This window comes from Elephas maximus, chromosome 3, assembly GCF_024166365.1.
Source record: "Elephas maximus indicus isolate mEleMax1 chromosome 3, mEleMax1 primary haplotype, whole genome shotgun sequence".
NCBI lineage: Eukaryota > Metazoa > Chordata > Mammalia > Proboscidea > Elephantidae > Elephas > Elephas maximus.
In genome coordinates, this window is record NC_064821.1 from 206,555,800 (window position 1) to 206,571,885 (window position 16,086).

General features: G+C 44.5%; 1 protein-coding gene across 1 annotated transcript in view; it reads left to right on the top strand.

Moving 5' to 3' along the window:
- The window catches only part of UCK2 (uridine-cytidine kinase 2), a 76,627-nt gene extending 61,247 nt beyond the window's left edge, over positions 1-15,380 (top strand). Inside the window, exons 5-7 of the mRNA XM_049881121.1 lie at positions 10,224-10,321; positions 13,001-13,049; positions 14,945-15,380. Coding sequence (XP_049737078.1) covers positions 10,224-10,321; positions 13,001-13,049; positions 14,945-15,084 — 287 coding nt within the window. The 3' untranslated portion in view covers positions 15,085-15,380. The remainder of the gene's footprint in view (positions 1-10,223; positions 10,322-13,000; positions 13,050-14,944) is intronic.
- The last annotated feature ends 706 nt before the right edge of the window (positions 15,381-16,086 follow it).

Consider the following 16,086-nt stretch of genomic DNA (forward strand, 5'->3'; position numbering starts at 1 on the left):
AGTGGGTTGGTTCTTAGATGTGGTCAGGTAGACTGATGACATAGATACCTAAGTAGGTGAACAGTGCAGATCTAGACAGTCAGTGGCCTGCTCCAAGAGCAGTGGTGGCTGGAGCTTAGAGAGGGTTGTTCAGAGAGACACTAGAAAAAAACTTGGGGACTGGGGGCTGAAGACTTTGAGTTGGTTCCCTGTAGATGATGTGAGCTATCAAAGGACTTTAAGCACAGGAAGTGAAATGACCACTGCGCTGTGTTGGAAGATGATCCTGACAGAGGAAATGTAGGTGAAGGCTGCAGTGGGGGAGGTGTTTGAAGACTGTTCTGGACTAGAGTAGAACTCTCATCCTTTGGGAGGGGGGGCGCGGGAGGGGAATGAAGGGGTGGAGTGAAATGAGAAAGGTATTGGCAGTAAGAATTGACAGGGCCCAGCAAGGGTGGTCTGGGGGTGGGGGTATTGGCTGAAGAGAGGAATGAAAGGGTGATCAAGGTTTTGAGTCCTTATTATATGGATGAGGGAGTAGACACAGGGAATGACAGTGATAGTGCCTAGCCACAGAGTAAATGATTGGCAGATTCAAGTTTCGTAAGTTCCAGCCCAGAGCCTGTGAAATTCTCTTCTTGGTTCATGAAGTAACTGTAGTTTTTCTATTTCGGTCCTGTTATTACAAGAACTGATGGAACTGGTAGGATATGAACAAGTTCCTGTGTGCTGCCCTTCTAAGTAGTGTACAGTCCATACTCTGTGTTTTTTGATCCCAAACGGGGTGGGGGAGGGGTAGTGTTGTATAGTGGAAAAAAGTATTGGAATGGGAATTGAAATTTAAAACAAAATCCATTGCCATGGAGTCAATTCTTATTGCAACCTTAAAGGGCAGAGTAGAACTGCCCCGTAGGGTTTCCAAGGCAGTAAGTCTTTACGGAAACAGACTGCCATGTCTTTCTCCTGCGGAGAGGCTGGTGGGTTTGAACCACCAATCTTTCGGTGAGCAGCCGAGCACTTAACCACTGCACCACAGTACTCCCAGAATGGGAATTGGGAGGCCTGTATTCTAGTCCCAGCAGACCTTTGAGCTAGCTTGGTGACTTTGTGACCTCCCCAGGCTTGGGTTTCTTTATGGGTAATGTGGGGAAGACAAGCCTGCTTTCCTAGTGCCATGGCTTCGGCTGGACAGAGTTCCCTGGTCTGTTTTGATAGATAATTGAGCCGGCCACAACCCATGCTTCTGCCCCAGCCCGGATCTGTCACCTGAATCCACAATCACCAGTCTCGACTTGCCGAGCAGCTTGGTGTCCAGAAGACGTTGTCAAAATTGGGAGGCAGCCTGATATAATGCAAAAAACAGAGCATATGGAGTCAGGTGGGCGGGGCTTAAGTCATGGTTTCATCACTTACCGGCTTTGGGCAAATTATGTTTTAACCTCTTGATTGTTGTTACGGGCTGTTGATTTTCCAATTTATAGTGACCCCATGTGACAGAGTAGAACTGCCCCGTAGGGTTTTCTGGACTGCCATCTTTATGAGAGCAGATTGCCAGGTCTTCCTCCTGCGGAGCTGGTGGGCGGATTTGAACTGTTAACTGTTAGCACTTAACCATTGTGCCATCAGGGCTCCTTTTACCTCATTAAATAATAATTACGCTAAAAGTGATTAATGATTTAGTACCTCTGGAATAGGTGTGAAAGTCTTGTGGGTAAAATGCCCGACAGTGTGGTGGCAGGTAGGAGATCATCGATAAATGATAATTGATAATTACAGATTTATTAAGAGCATGGTAGATACTGAGGGTCAGAAATCCGCTTCCCCCGAGGTGATAAATGCTGTTCTGTTTCTTGTCAGAACCTCTGAGTGAGATTATCACCTTGAAGACTGGGACTCCCTCCAGTCATGTGAGGAACCAGTGGTACCTGGGTTGGTAATAGTCTAGCAGGTGGTGCCAGAGTCCCAGGGGATGCAGTAATGCTCAGGGGAGGCCGTGCAGGAGTGGATGCAAGATGCTGCCCAGGAAATTAGAACCAAGTTTTGAGTAGTAGTACTTGGAAATGGAAACCCTGGTTGCGTAGTGGTTAGTAGCTACAGCTGCTAACCAAAAGGTTGGCAGTTCAAATTCACCAGGTGCTTGTTGGAAACCATATGGGCCAGTTCTACTCTGTCCTATAAGGGTCACCATGAGTCAGGATTGACTTGACAGCAGTGGGTTTTTTTTTTGTTTAACTTGGAAATAAACTGCTTCTTGGTCCCTAATTCAAGTCGATAATCATGATGTAGATTAAACTAAAAATTCTCCGTCCCTTTCTTGAACCGGGATCCTTCTGCGAAGTTGGGGAGATACGTGAGGTAATTGTGGCCTCTTTGGTGGTTTCTTAGGCTCAGTTATGCAACCCTTCCTGCCCTGATGCTGCCTTGGACATAGGCTGCTACTTTCTCATTTCACATCTGTGTCTTTACATGTCACCCACTGAGAAGTCACCTTCCTGGTAGACGATGGAACTTCTCCAAATGCTATTTCTATAAACGCATTCTGTCCCCACATAGGACAAAAAGCACGCATAGCATGTGCTTTGTGGGGGTGGTGGTGGCGGTGGCATAGGGTGAGGGGAAGAGAAGGGTTAGTCAGGAGCTGCTATTACACATGAAGACATTCCAGGAGACTTCAGGTAGGTAGCTCCATAATTCTGTCCATCTATTTGCCATACTCTCCTGGACATTTGACCCTCAAAGTCCAAGTTGCAGCTCACGTGGGAAAAATCTGTCTCGGAGGGATGAGGCCCTGGAGAGACTTACCCTGCCCTTGGGGGATCCCTGTGCTTCTCAGAACTGATTTCCAGCAGTGCGTGCCTTCTCCTTCCCTCTGTGTGTGTTAGTCACCCTAACTCACACTTACGTACATAGGCAGGTGAGGAACAGGGGTGAAGTAGGACGACTCAGGACTGCTGACACCTATTCTCTCTCTGCCATAAATCTGTCTGCCTAGTTCACATAGAATTAGGACTGCGGCAGCTCTGCAGGGATATTTACTATAGGGTGGTGAGTTTCCTCACCTAATTTCTAAAGCAAATTGACTTAACCACTGAGGATTTCTCTTTATTTCTGGTCCTTCTAAATTTTATTCTCAGCTTTGGCTAACCAGAAAGAGCATGGCTGGATTTGGACAGGCCGAAACAGAAGGCCAGGCGGATAATGTGTGTAGACTTGTAGCTTCCTGCCCTTTACCCCATCCTGTGGAAGGGCCTGTGCTGGCCAAGCAAATGTGCTGGGGGCAGATGGATGATAGTAGAGCTGATTTAACTCCCTGGAGTTTGCAGTTTGTGCCAAGACCTTGTTCTGACTCAGTCACTGGCTTGACCCTGTTTCCTGACTGGCCTTGAGGAACAGGCTATATTCTATAGGGGACTGGCTGGCTCCATGTAGTCCTTTGCTCAAGGAGGGAGTCCCAGTCTGTTCAAGGTGATAACTCTGTCAAAGGCTCTTGGGGATCAGAGGTGGGTGCTGCCCTTTTTTTTTTTTTTAATCTTAATTATGCATTTGTTCTTTTTTAAAAAATTTTGTTGCTGTTGTTGAGAATACATACAGCAAAACATACCAATTCAGCAGTTTCTGCGTATACCATTTATGGCTATCGATTACACCCTTTAAGTTGTGCAACCATTCTCACCCTTCTTTTCTGAGTGCTTCCGCCATTAACACAACCTTACTGCCCCCTAAGGTTCCTGTCTAATCTTTCAAGTTGGTGTTGTCAATCTGATCCCATGTAGATAGTTCTTAAAAGAGCATAATGCTCAAGGCAGACGTTTTTTACTTGTTAAGCTAAACTTTTTTTTTTTTTTTTTTGGTTTTAAGACTTCAGGGGATATTTTTGGTTTAAGGTTTAAAGATTATCTCAGGGCAATAGTTTCAGGGGTTCACCCACCCTCTATTGCCCCAGAAAGCGTGGAGTCCATGAGAATTTGAGATTCCCTTCTGTTTTTTACCCCTTTTTAGTAGGTTTCTTCTGTGGGTTCTGATCAAAATGTTCAGTAATGGTAGTTGGGCACAATCCGGTTCTTTGGTCTCAGGGCCACTGATTACCTTCTTCAGCTGCAAAGGAGGCAGTTGTTCTTGGAAGCAATTAGCCACACATTCCATATCCTCCTCCTGTTTCTGACTGTCCTTCCTCTCTTGCTTCAGGTAAATAGAGACCAATTGTTGTACCTTAATTGGCCGCTTATAAACTTTGAAGACCCCAGGCATTATGCATTAAACCAGGAGATAGAACAGAGGCACTAAACACATTATTAGGCCAGTTAACTGGGATGTCCCATGAAACCACGACCCTAAACCTCCAAACCAAGGGACCAAATCCCATGAGGTGTTTCGTTGTACATAAGCAGCCTCAGCAGCTACTCTTTGTTGTTGTTGTAAATATATCTATTACACAACTTTTGCCAGTTCAGCTTTTTACAGGTTTATAACTTACTGACGGAAACCCTGGTGGCGTAGTGGTTAAGTGCTACGGCTGCCAACCAAAAGGTCAGCAGTTCAAATCTGCCAGGCGCTCCTTGGAAACTCTATGGGGCAGTTCTACTCTGTCCTGTAGGGTCGCTATGAGTCAGAAGCGACTCAACGGGACTGGGTTTGGTTTGGGTTAACTTACTGACAGCATTGCAATAATCAGCTGTGAACTCTACCCTTAGTTAACACAATATTTCCATCACCATTAACTCCCCCTTTTCCCACTCCTTCACACCCCTGGTAACCACTAATAAATTTTGTTCTCTATACATCTGTCTTTTTTTTAATTATTATTTAAATGAGGTCATACAAAATTTGTCTTTTTGTGATTGACTTATTTATCCATTTATTTGTTGATGAGCATTTAGGTTGTTTCCTCCTTTTGGCTGTTGCAAATAGTGCTGCAATGAACATTGGTGTACAAATCTTTACTTTCAAGTATTTTCGGCGTATACCTAGGAGTGGAATTGGTAGGCCATATGGTGGTTCTGTTTTTAGTTTTTTTTGAGGAACCGCCACATTGTTTTCCACAATGGTTGTATCATTTTGCATTCCCACCAGCAATGGGTAAGTGTCCAATTTCTCCACGTCCTCACCAACATTTGTTTTCTGGTTTTTTGTTTGTTTGTTTGTTTTTAATCTTATCCATACTAAATAAAAAAAAACAACCAAGCTCGTTGCCATTGAGTCAATTCTGACTCATAGGGACCCTAGTGGGAGTGAAATGGTATCTTGTGATTTTGATTTGCATCTCTCTGACAGCTAACGACTTTGAGCATCTTTTCATGTCTTTGGTGGCCATTGGAATGTCCTCTTCGGTGAAACGTTTATTCAAGTCTTTTGCCCATTTTATGATTTGGTTGTCTTTTTGTTGGTAAGTCGTTGAAGTTTTATATATATTTTGGTTATTAAGTTCTTGCTGGATATATGGTTTCTGAAGATATTCTCCTAGTCGGTAGCTTGTCTTTTAACTTTTTTGGAAAAGTCTTTTGATGAACAACAGTTTTTACTATTTGTAAGGTCCCATTTATTTATTTTGTCTATTGCTGTAAGTGCTTTTACTAAATAATCCATTGTTAAAAGCTAGGCTTGACAGTGTTGCCCCTGCTTTTTCTTTTAAGAATTTATGGTTTTAGTTTTTACATTTAGTTCCTTTTAATCCATTTTGAATTTGTTTTTGTATGTGGTGTGAGGTATGGATCCTGTTCCATTTTTCTGCATGTGGAAATTCAGTTTTCCCAGCACTGTTTTTTAGAAGAGACTTTTCTTTCCCCATCGAATGGACTTAGCAGGGTTGTCAACAATCAGTTGCTCATAGATGTGTGGGTATATTTCTGGACTCTGAATTCTGTTCCATTGGCGTGTGTGTCTATTGTTAAGCCAGTACTAGGTCGATTTTTGTTTGTTTTTAAACAGAAAGCATTGTTAGACCAGGCTGTTTGGATTACTGTAGCTGTATAGCACGTTTTAAAGTCAGGAAGCGTGAGTCTTCTTACTTTGTTCTTCTGTTTCAACATTGCTTTAGCTGTTCGGGGCCTCTTGCCATTCCATATAAAGTTGAGGATTGGTTTTTCTATTTCCGTAAAGAAGTCTGTTGGAATTTTGATTGGGATTGCATCGAATTTATAGACCGCATTGGGTAGTGCAGTTGTCCCTTGGTATCCGTGAGGGATTGGTTCCAGGAACCCTGCGAATACCAAAATCTATGGATGCTCAAGCCCCTTCTATAAAATGGCATAGTATTTGCATATAACTTACACAATATTCCCGTATACTTAAAAACATCTCTAGATTACTTATAATACCTAATACAACATAAATGCTATGTAAATAGTTGTTATGCTGTATTGTTTAGGGAATAATGACAAGACGGTAGGTGAACAATCCTAAAACAGTGAGTGCTGGACAGAGACTGAGGATCTATGAAGTGGTGGGAGGCTACAGCAGGGTATGCCTACACATCATTTCATTCGTGTGGATTCAGCTTAGTGCTTTCTGCACAGCAAATTCAAGTTTTCCTTTTTGAAACTTTTTTTTTTCCTCTCGACTATTTTCTTTTGATTCGTGATTGCTTGAATTTGTGGATGCAGAACCTGTGGATTGGGAGGGCCAACAGCATCGACATGTTAACAACATTAAGTCTTCCAATCCATGAATATGGAACATCTTTCCAAGTCTTCTTTAATCTCTTTCAGCAGTGTTTTATAGTTTTCATTGTATAAGCCATTTTTGGATTTTTTTTTAAGCCATTCATGTCCCTGGTTAGATTTATTCCTAGGTATTTTATTCTCTTAGATGCTGTTATAAATGGAATTGCTACCCTCGTTTCCCTTTCAGATTTCTCATTGCTGGTGTATAGAAGCCCAAACTAGTTTTGTTTGTTGACCTTGTACCCTGCAACTTTGCTAAATTCCTCTGTTAGCTCTGGAAGTTTTCTTGTGGACACTGGGATTTTTTATGTCTAGGATCATATTGTCTGTGAATAGAGATAAGTTCACTTCTTTTCCAATCTGGATATCTTTTATTTTTCTTGTCTTATTGCTCTGGCTAGAACTTCCTAATACAATATTGAATAGAAATGGTGAGAGCAGGCACCCTTGTCTTATTCCCCATTTCAGGGGGAAAGCTCTCAGTCTTTCTCCATTAAGTGTAATGTTGGCTGTTGGCTTTTCATATATGCCCTGAATCATATTGAGGAATTTCCCTTCTGTCATGGATTGAATGTCCTCCCCAAAATATGTGTCAGCTTGGTTAGGCCATGATTCCCAGTATTGTGTTGTTGTCCTCCATTTTGTGATTTTAATTTTATGTTGGAATGAATCCCACTTGGTCATGGCGTATGACTCTTTTAATATGCTGTTGGATGGGCAGTGCCTTTTGGTTTTTATGTTCTCAACATCTGTTTTCTGTTTCCTTTTCCAGGGTGGGCAGTGTAGTATGATTCCTCTTCATACCTTCCCTATTTTTCCTTCTTTTTCTGATGTCTTTCCATGTGTTTCTACCCTTCTGCCACTCTCCCACTGTGCCCCAATCTTTCAGCTGCTCTTCACGACTCCCTCTTCTTCTCCTCACTGTCCCCTCTCAGCTGAGTCTGCTCCGTTGACCTAAGTTCATGGTTTCTGCCCAGCCTGGGCTGGTCTGCTTCTAAAACTTCCTCAGGTCCTGTTGCCATTGTAATAATCCTCATGGAAACTCATGTTTATTGGATATGGGCTATGTGCCAGCTACTGTGCTAAAGCGATTTATGTGGATGTCCCTGTATTTTTCTATTACTGTCCCTATTGTTTTTTTAATAATATTTTTGTTGTTGAAAGTATACACAGCAAAACATAAATACCAATCGAACTCTTTCTACATGTACAATCCATTGATTACGTTCTTAACGTTGTGCAGCCATTCTCACCTTTTCCAAATTATTCCTCCATCATTAACATAAGCTCACTGCCCCCCCCCCCCATAGCTTCCTATCTAACCTTTCGAGGTGGCGTGCTGTCAGTTTGGTCCCATATGGACAGTTATTTACGAGAGCATGATGCTCAAGGCAGTGTTGTCCATATTATACAGTTAAGGAAACAGATTGAGAGAAGTGAAGGCACTTGTCCAGGATCACAAACTGTGTAGTTAGTGGGCTCAGGACTCAAACTCAGGTCAGTCTGACCCTGTGGCCCATGCCCACTAAATGGTAGAGTAAAATGGCTACAGAGCAGATTCACGGTGACTCATCTCCTTTGCCTGCTTTCTCTGTGAACATTTTCTCATCTTCAGTGATATAATAGATGAAGCTGCCCAGTCTGGCAAGATACAGGGAGCTGAAGGCCTGGGCTCAGGGTGGTAGGAGAGCCCTGTGAAAGACATTTGTGTGGGTGTGGGTGTGGGTGTGTGCGTGTGCGCGCACGGGGGCGAGTGTGTGTTGGGAGAATGAAAAAGGTTCCTACAGTGCTAAAGCCTTCAGCAGTTCTGTGAAAAGCATATCTTGTGAAACAAACCCAGCATCGGATGTTCACAGGGCTTTTTAAGAAAAAGCTGCCAGAAGTTCGAGCCCGTGTTTATTTTTTCCCAGCTGTGATACTCTTTTGCTCTGGTTTCCTTTTCTCTTTTGACTTTATCTGGAGACGTGTGAAGAACTGGAGGCCACCCTCGATGTGTGTTTTGGCCAGGCTGAACTCATTAACTACGAATGCCTGTGCCAGAACTCTGAGGGCTTGCGGGGTGAGCCACGTGGCAGCTCTCCGTGGCTCCTGGCCTGAGCCTCCCTGGCGGAACTGCCGGGGACTCAGTCTGGGAGTGCTGGGCGAGCCCGTTTTCTGACTGGAGAAGGCCCTGCTGCTGGCCTGGGCGGGCAGTCAGGAGGCACTGTGGGGCAAATCTTGACACGTTAGAGACCAGCCTAATGTTCTGTTGTGAAAAAAACTCTTTTTAAGTTGAGGTGCTGGAATAAAAGTCAGGTGGTGGTAACATTATTATCTGACTCTTGGAATGTGGACTTCCGGACCGTTTTCTAGCCTTCTGATCTTCCAGGCTTAATGTCAGCCTGGATCATAACCATGACACCCTTCTTATCTCCCTCCTTCCCTGCACCCATGCATGTGTGTGTATGAAAACCCAGACTTATTTAGAGATGTTTTTTCCAGAAATGTTCACAAGTATTACCTATATTTGTTTACACCCCCACACCTGAGCCTGTTACCTGAGAAATGGTTGAGGAGCTGAGGGGCCATCACAGATGATTGTAGATGGATATGATACCATTTTGAGGTAAAGGGAATAAGATTTAGCAGCCTCTGATAATAAGATTTAAAGTGACAAGTGTAATGGAGGAGCTGTTTTGATTGAGACTGTCCTGCCAAACACACAGAAGCTCCCATATCTTCTCTGAGGCTCAGAAAGGTTGGTTTATAGTGGCAGAGCCAGGATTTCAGGCCCTTAGGCGATCAGCCTCTTTTTCTATTTTTTGACAAAATAATAAGGAAAAAAATGTTTTGTGAAAGTTCCTAAGTAAAACTGACTGGGAGGAAGAAAGTAGAAAAAGGTGAATATGGTTAATCTGGGCTTCTTCACAGTCCCAACCCACAGTTCCTAAAACATGGTATTCTAATCTCTAAGTGATTTTCAGTTTGCAAAGCTGTGTGCTTATGTAGGTAGGCAGGAATCGCTAACCATAACTGGATCCTCTCCCTCCCCTCCCCACACCCCATAGGGGCTGGAGTGTGGGTGGGATACAAGAAGGGTGAGTTTGCATATCAGCATTAGGTGGCTGGATTTCAGACCGCAGGCAGGTAAGTATGCGTTAGGGGGACAGTATCCAGGTGAGCAAAGGAGAAAGTCTAGCAATGTCACGCTTGGGCCAGGAAGCCACAGTGCCTCAGGGCCAGACTTCCACGTCCTGTTACAATGGACTTGCCAGGACTGGCCTGCTTTATTTGTTGTTCACACTGAAATCTTGTTTGGGTTAAATGTTGCTTGGAACAGGAAGGCTGTTGGCCTCAGCTGGCAGCCTTTTGTTTCAGAGAGCAGTTTGTTGTAGCAAAATTAAGATGTAAAAACGTAACTTGTTTTTTCCGAAGCTGCCGTTGACCTGCACTTGGTCGAGTCTCTCAGGAACCCGACTTGTGAATCACCCGGAGTGACTGTGGAGCTGCGTAATGCGAGTGAGAGCCCGCTCTGCTGCAGGAGGGGCCGGCGCATGTAGGCTCATGGACCACTTACTTGGATTCTTGTTTTTCCTTCTCTTATAGTATTGAGGGACATCAGCGAAAGAGGGAGGGACCTTGAGCAGATTTTATCTCAGTACATTACGTTCGTCAAGCCCGCCTTTGAGGAATTCTGCTTGCCAGTGAGTTGTGCTCCTGATTTTTTTTTTTTTGGTCACCCAAATTTTAAATTCCATGACACAAATGAAGGTATGTAAATTGACAGAGCTCCCCAGATTGAATCTCGCTCCTCTCGCAGTGATCCTTTATCTGGAAATCCTGAGAAAAGGTAGCCTTTGGCATTTTGTCTGCCACTCTGGTCTCTGGAAGCTCTATCCTGCCATTCTTGCTTGGGGTAACCCTTTAGGATCCTGCCAGACCTTAGGTTAGTTATGATTCCCAGTCCAGGTCTACCCTTCTCTCTTGGTGGGATCATGATGTGGTGTGAGACCCCTTCGTGGGGGTGTGTCATGTCTAAGGTTAGTTAGTACTCAGCCTTTTGATCTTCAGAAGGTCTGTGATGGTTAAGTGCTAGTGCAGGGTTCTGCCACAGGGTGGTCCTTGCTTTGGCCCCTGTCTTAAGTTTCCATTGTGAGGAGTTGTTCCAATCTGGAATAAGCTTCCCTACCTCCTCCCTGGCACAGACTCACCTGTCCTCCCTGTGGCAACTGGGAGTTCTCGAGTGAGGGGCCTTTTGGAGAAGGAAGGAAAGGAAGAAGGGGGCATTCTCAGTGTTTAGCGAATCAGTCCAGGAAACACCCTCTGCATCCTGGGGCAAGACAGAAAAGGGAATGTTGAGGGCAGCCTCCAGAGACAAGAGGGAGGGGCGGTGTGGCAGGGTTCTGGTAGAGGAACATGGCAGGTGGTGGGGATGGCCTAGTCTTGGAAGGAGATGTATTAACTCCGGAGAATCCTGCACTTGTGTCACCATGTCTTCTCCAGTTTGGCCAAACCACTGCCTAATTCCCTAATGAGTGATTATCAAGCTCTTAGAGGGGGAGAAGGAGGGACTGAGACTTAGCCTGGTCTTGGAGATCCGTCTTTTGGGAGTCTGGAATCTGAGGGCATTGAGACTAGGTTTAGAGTGAAGCTGAGAATAGGGCTTTCTCTCTTTATCCTAATAATTATCTTTCTTATCTCTTGGAAAAATGTGGTCCCCAAATGTCTTTGTTTCTTTCAGCTAGTTAGTAGGTTTTGCTTCAAACCAGGCTTGATTTTTGTTTCAGACCAGGGACAGGTGGACTTTCCGAGTCAGCCTGAGTAACCTTGATGACCCATTCTTTCCCCTGGAGGGATCAGGTAACATTAGGTTTCTGGAGAAGATAAAGAGGGGACTGAGGAGCCTGAAATTCTGTGTACCCATCTGAGGACCTCTCCTGCTCTGTTAAACTTAATAATAAAAACATAAAGTAAACTTACTATTGAGCAAAAATTATAGTTAAATCCCAGTTCTCTGCTGTTTGGCTTAGTTGTGATGAAGCTTAAAATTCTGGATGTTTTCTGGATTGTGTCTACTTAACAAGGAGCCCTGGTGGTGCAGGTGGTTAGGTGCTCAGCTGCTAACTGAAAGGTCAGCAGTTCAAACCCACCAGCTGCTCCATGGGAGAAAGGTTTGGCAGTCTGCTTCTGTAAAAGATTTACAGCCTTGGAAATCTATAGGGCAGCTCTACTCTGTCCTACAGGGTTGCTGTGAGTCAGAAACGACTCGATGGCGATGGGTTTTTTTTTTTTTTTTGAGTTTTGGTCTGCTTTACACTTCCCACTGCCCACCTGCTCTGAGCTCAGGGAAGACCACCTCATTGCTATGTAAACTCTGAACTTGGACCACATAAATTGTCTGCTTGGTTCGAGTTGAGTGTGGGTCTGATACCACTGCATTTCAGCAGTTTGAGCGTGGAAGTAGCACACTTATGTCTGTTTACTGCAGGCATTGTCTGTGTTATACACGGGGACGCAGTTATTTATCGGATGGCCCACAAAATCTCAGCAAATTAAAAAAATACATGTTTTTAACTACTGTGGGCTTACTTTTTTAATAGTGTAATAACAAAGCCAGTGAAAATACTAGTCATAGGAATTATTTCTCTGGGTTCACCGTTGTGCTAAGTCAGAATCGACTCGAACAGCCACAGGTTTCGGGTTCCCCTTGTGCTAGGAATGAAATCAGGCTGTGTGTAGAAGACCAAGGTGAACTGTGCACCCTCCTCCCCCTGATTATTGATGAAAAATATACATAACAGAAAATGTACCAATTTAACCATTTTGGTGTGTACTGTTCAGTGTGAGCCCCTTTTAAGTTTGGGTTTCTCTAATTCATATTTTTCGTAGTGGTGAAGAGATAATTAACTGTATGCTTGGTTTCAAAGCGCATGCTCTCTCTGCAGGCTATATTAAGTTGAAAGTGTGCCAAATGTTCACAATTGTAAGCGTATTAGAACTCACGAAAAAACTAATTTCTTATAATTTAGATAAAGCGAATGAAAATCCACAGTAGATTGAATTATAAATTGGGTTTGAATTAATCACTCAATCTGGACCACTTTCCCTCAGCCACATGATCAGTAAATCTTCATTTATTACATGGTTTTCTACCCTGCTCCCTTTCTCACACCCGCAGTTCAACTAAAGAAAGCACTTCATTAATTTCTACATGCCTTCACCATGAAGTCGTAAATAGTATTATATTTGAGGCCTTAAGCCATCGCCTGCTGCAGACAATAGCAGGAAGGCTGGCCCCTTCCCCATATTCCCATAATGAGGGGTGTGGGTCAGTTTATCCCTGAACTGCCCTGTTAATATGTTGTAAACATCTTTCTCCACAGACAAAACAGTATGCTGATGTGATTATTCCTAGAGGTGCGGATAACCTAGGTGAGTCCGGAGGGGTGTCACCCTGTGGGGACATGACTTCTACCCTTTGTCAGTTATATTTGGGAACAGTCTGGCTGGGAACAGGCCCATGTGCATATACCTGTTGGTGCACAGGGGCAGACGTGAACTTGGACTTGTCTAGCAGGAAGAGGCTGTCTCTGCTGTCGCTCCCTAATGATAAAACTTGGATGCCTTGCATCGGAGGCCGTCCTTTGCAAAAGTAGATTTCCTACTTTATCTAATTTAGAATGACCTGCCAGCAAAGCAACTAGTTACCGTCGAGTGGACTCTGAATCATGGCAACCCCCATGCGTGTCAGCATAGGACTGTGTTCCCTAGGGTTTCCAGTGACTGATTTTTCAGAAATAGATCGCCAGGCCTTTCTTCCACCTCTGGGTGGACTCAAACCACCAACCTTTCAGTTAGTAGTTGAGTGCATGAACTGTTTGCACCACCCAGGGACCCGGTCAGCAAAGTAGGCATCCTGCAGGTCACTACTATATTATGTACGTGTTTTGGCTTGTTTGGGAAGTATGCGTGTCTCTGGATTAGGCATAGTAGGGCAGAACTGATCGGTAAGATAGGACCTTGTCTTCCCATTCTTTTTAAATCATTTTTCCTCCATTAAAAATAAAAGCTTATTCTTCCTGAAGTGTTGAGGAGTAAGTCACAGAGATGAATTCTTCCGAATATATTTCTTAAGAACAAGGGCATTCTCATTCATAATCATAGTATAGCCATCAAATTTAGGAAGCTTTACATTGATAGAATATCATTATCTAATATACTGTCCATATTCAAGTTTTGCCAGTTGCCTCAGTACTGTTCTTCCTAGCAACCTTCCCCGAATCTGAGCTCTGACCCTGGATTACACACTGCATTGAGTTGTCCTATCTGTTCAGTCTCCTTTAACCTGGAAATGTTCCTCTGCCTTTCCTGTCTTACATGACACTGGCGTTTTTAAAGAGTACAGGCCCGTTTTGTAGCATGACCCTCAGTCTGGGTTTGACCTTTTCTTCCCTGTCATTGGGCTCAATTTATGCAACCTGGAGGAATACCACAGAAGAGACCCTGTGTTGTGTTCTTTACTGTGTGTCACATCAGGAGACACTTAACATCAGTTATTAACAGTTATTGGTTATGTGTTAACTTGGGCCACCTGGTTGAGGTGTGTAATTTATTTCTCGTGTTAATAAATGAAATGAGAGCCCCAATTTACTCTTCTTTGGAGATAAGGGTCTTCTCTGGGGTTAGCTCTATCTTAGAATGTTGTTGTTAGATGCCGTCAAGTCGATTTAACTCATGGTGACCCTTATGTGACAGGGTAGAACTGCCCCGTAAAGGTTTCCTAGGCTGTAATCTTTAAGAGCAGATGGCCAGGTCTTTTTCCCACCGAGCCTCTGGGTGAGTCCGAAATGCCAATCTTTAGGTTAGCAGTTGAGCGCTTAACTGTTGTGCCACCAGGGCTCCATCATAAATAGGAAACTGAGAGGTCCCCTAGTGGAGGGGTCTTATAGCTAACTGGTGGTGTCAAAACCATGCCTGCTTATCCTGTCTGGAGAATTTGGGCTGATTGCTTTACCCAGTGGTGACTCTGCTCATCTCATAGGGAGCCCATTCTCTGAGGCTTACCCTGTGCTAGGTGTTTTCTGTCTACTCCTTAGAGCCCTCCTAGAAGGGAGGTAGTATCAGTCCCAAGGGAGGTGCTAGGAGGGTGAGTGACTTGCCTAGGGCTAAGCCAGTAAGTGGCAGAGTGAGTTAACTGGGAGAGCCTGGGAAAGCCTCTTGTGCTGTGTGCCCTTCTACCCAAGCAGACGCCCCTGCTCACAGCCCCACATGTGCCCACAGTGGCCATCAACCTCATTGTGTAACACTCTGCTCGTCTCTGCCCACAGTGGCCATCAACCTCATTGTGCAGCACATTCAGGACATCCTGAATGGCGGGCTCTCCAAACGGCAGACCAACGGCTACATCAACGGCTACACCCCTTCACGCAAGAGGCAGGCATCCGAGTCCAGCAGCCGGCCGCACTGACCCCTGCCTCCCTCGGCCCCCCGGCCCCATCTCGAGACAGGAGGAGGGGACAGGAGGCACCGTTGAACTGTACATATCATTTACCTATGACATGACCGTATTTAAGAAAACACCATGGAGATGAAATGCCTTGATCTTTTTTTTTTTTTTTTTTCTTTTGTACTTTGAAACGGCAAAATGAAACAGAATTTGACCCTGAGCTTAAATGACAAACTGTGCCAACTACTACTGGTGATGCCTAATTATGAATCGAACGTGTAACCAGTTATAAATACATATATATATATATAAAAGGATCTATTTTTGTGTAAATGTACAAAATAATGTAAAGCTGTTTGCCGTAAGTATTTTGCAGGAGGGCCTGTTTGGGGACTGGAGAAATGGGGAAATGGCCTGTGGTGTTCCTGGTGGGGCTTATGGCATATGGCCCCGAGCACCTGTGGAACTCTGGTGGGATGTAAAACCCTGGATTGCCGCCCCTGTCAAATGCTACCACCCTCTTGGAGCTGGACCTTAACGATATGACAATGAGAAATACTCTGTCTTTTTTGAGTTGAAATTAGGCAAGACTTCAACTCAAAAACCAAACTCAGGGAAGAGGCCCACTGAGGAGAACAAGTCCTGTGCATTTTCTTCCTGCCCTGCCCTGTCCTGCCCCCTGGCTGCTTGGATGGCTCATGACTCCTCCTTTACTTGCCATTTCTCAGTCTCTCCAAGAAGCCAGCGCTGCCTATTCTTCCTTCCCTTCCCGGACTTTTTGAGATTACCTCCTGATCGAAACCCAGAAGGAGGGAATAGAACCGAGCCTGCTGTAGTGTCTAAGAGAGCTCTGCTTCCTTCTGCCTGCCAGGAAAGTAATGAATCAGATTCCTCGGGATGTTTCCTGTCAGGCTAAATACATGCAGCCCCTTGGAGGCTGAGCTATGGTTGTGGACCTCTGGTCAGCCTCCACAGGAGAGCTCTGTCTGTGCAGAGGGAGTAATAGCTTTTATTCACCGGAAC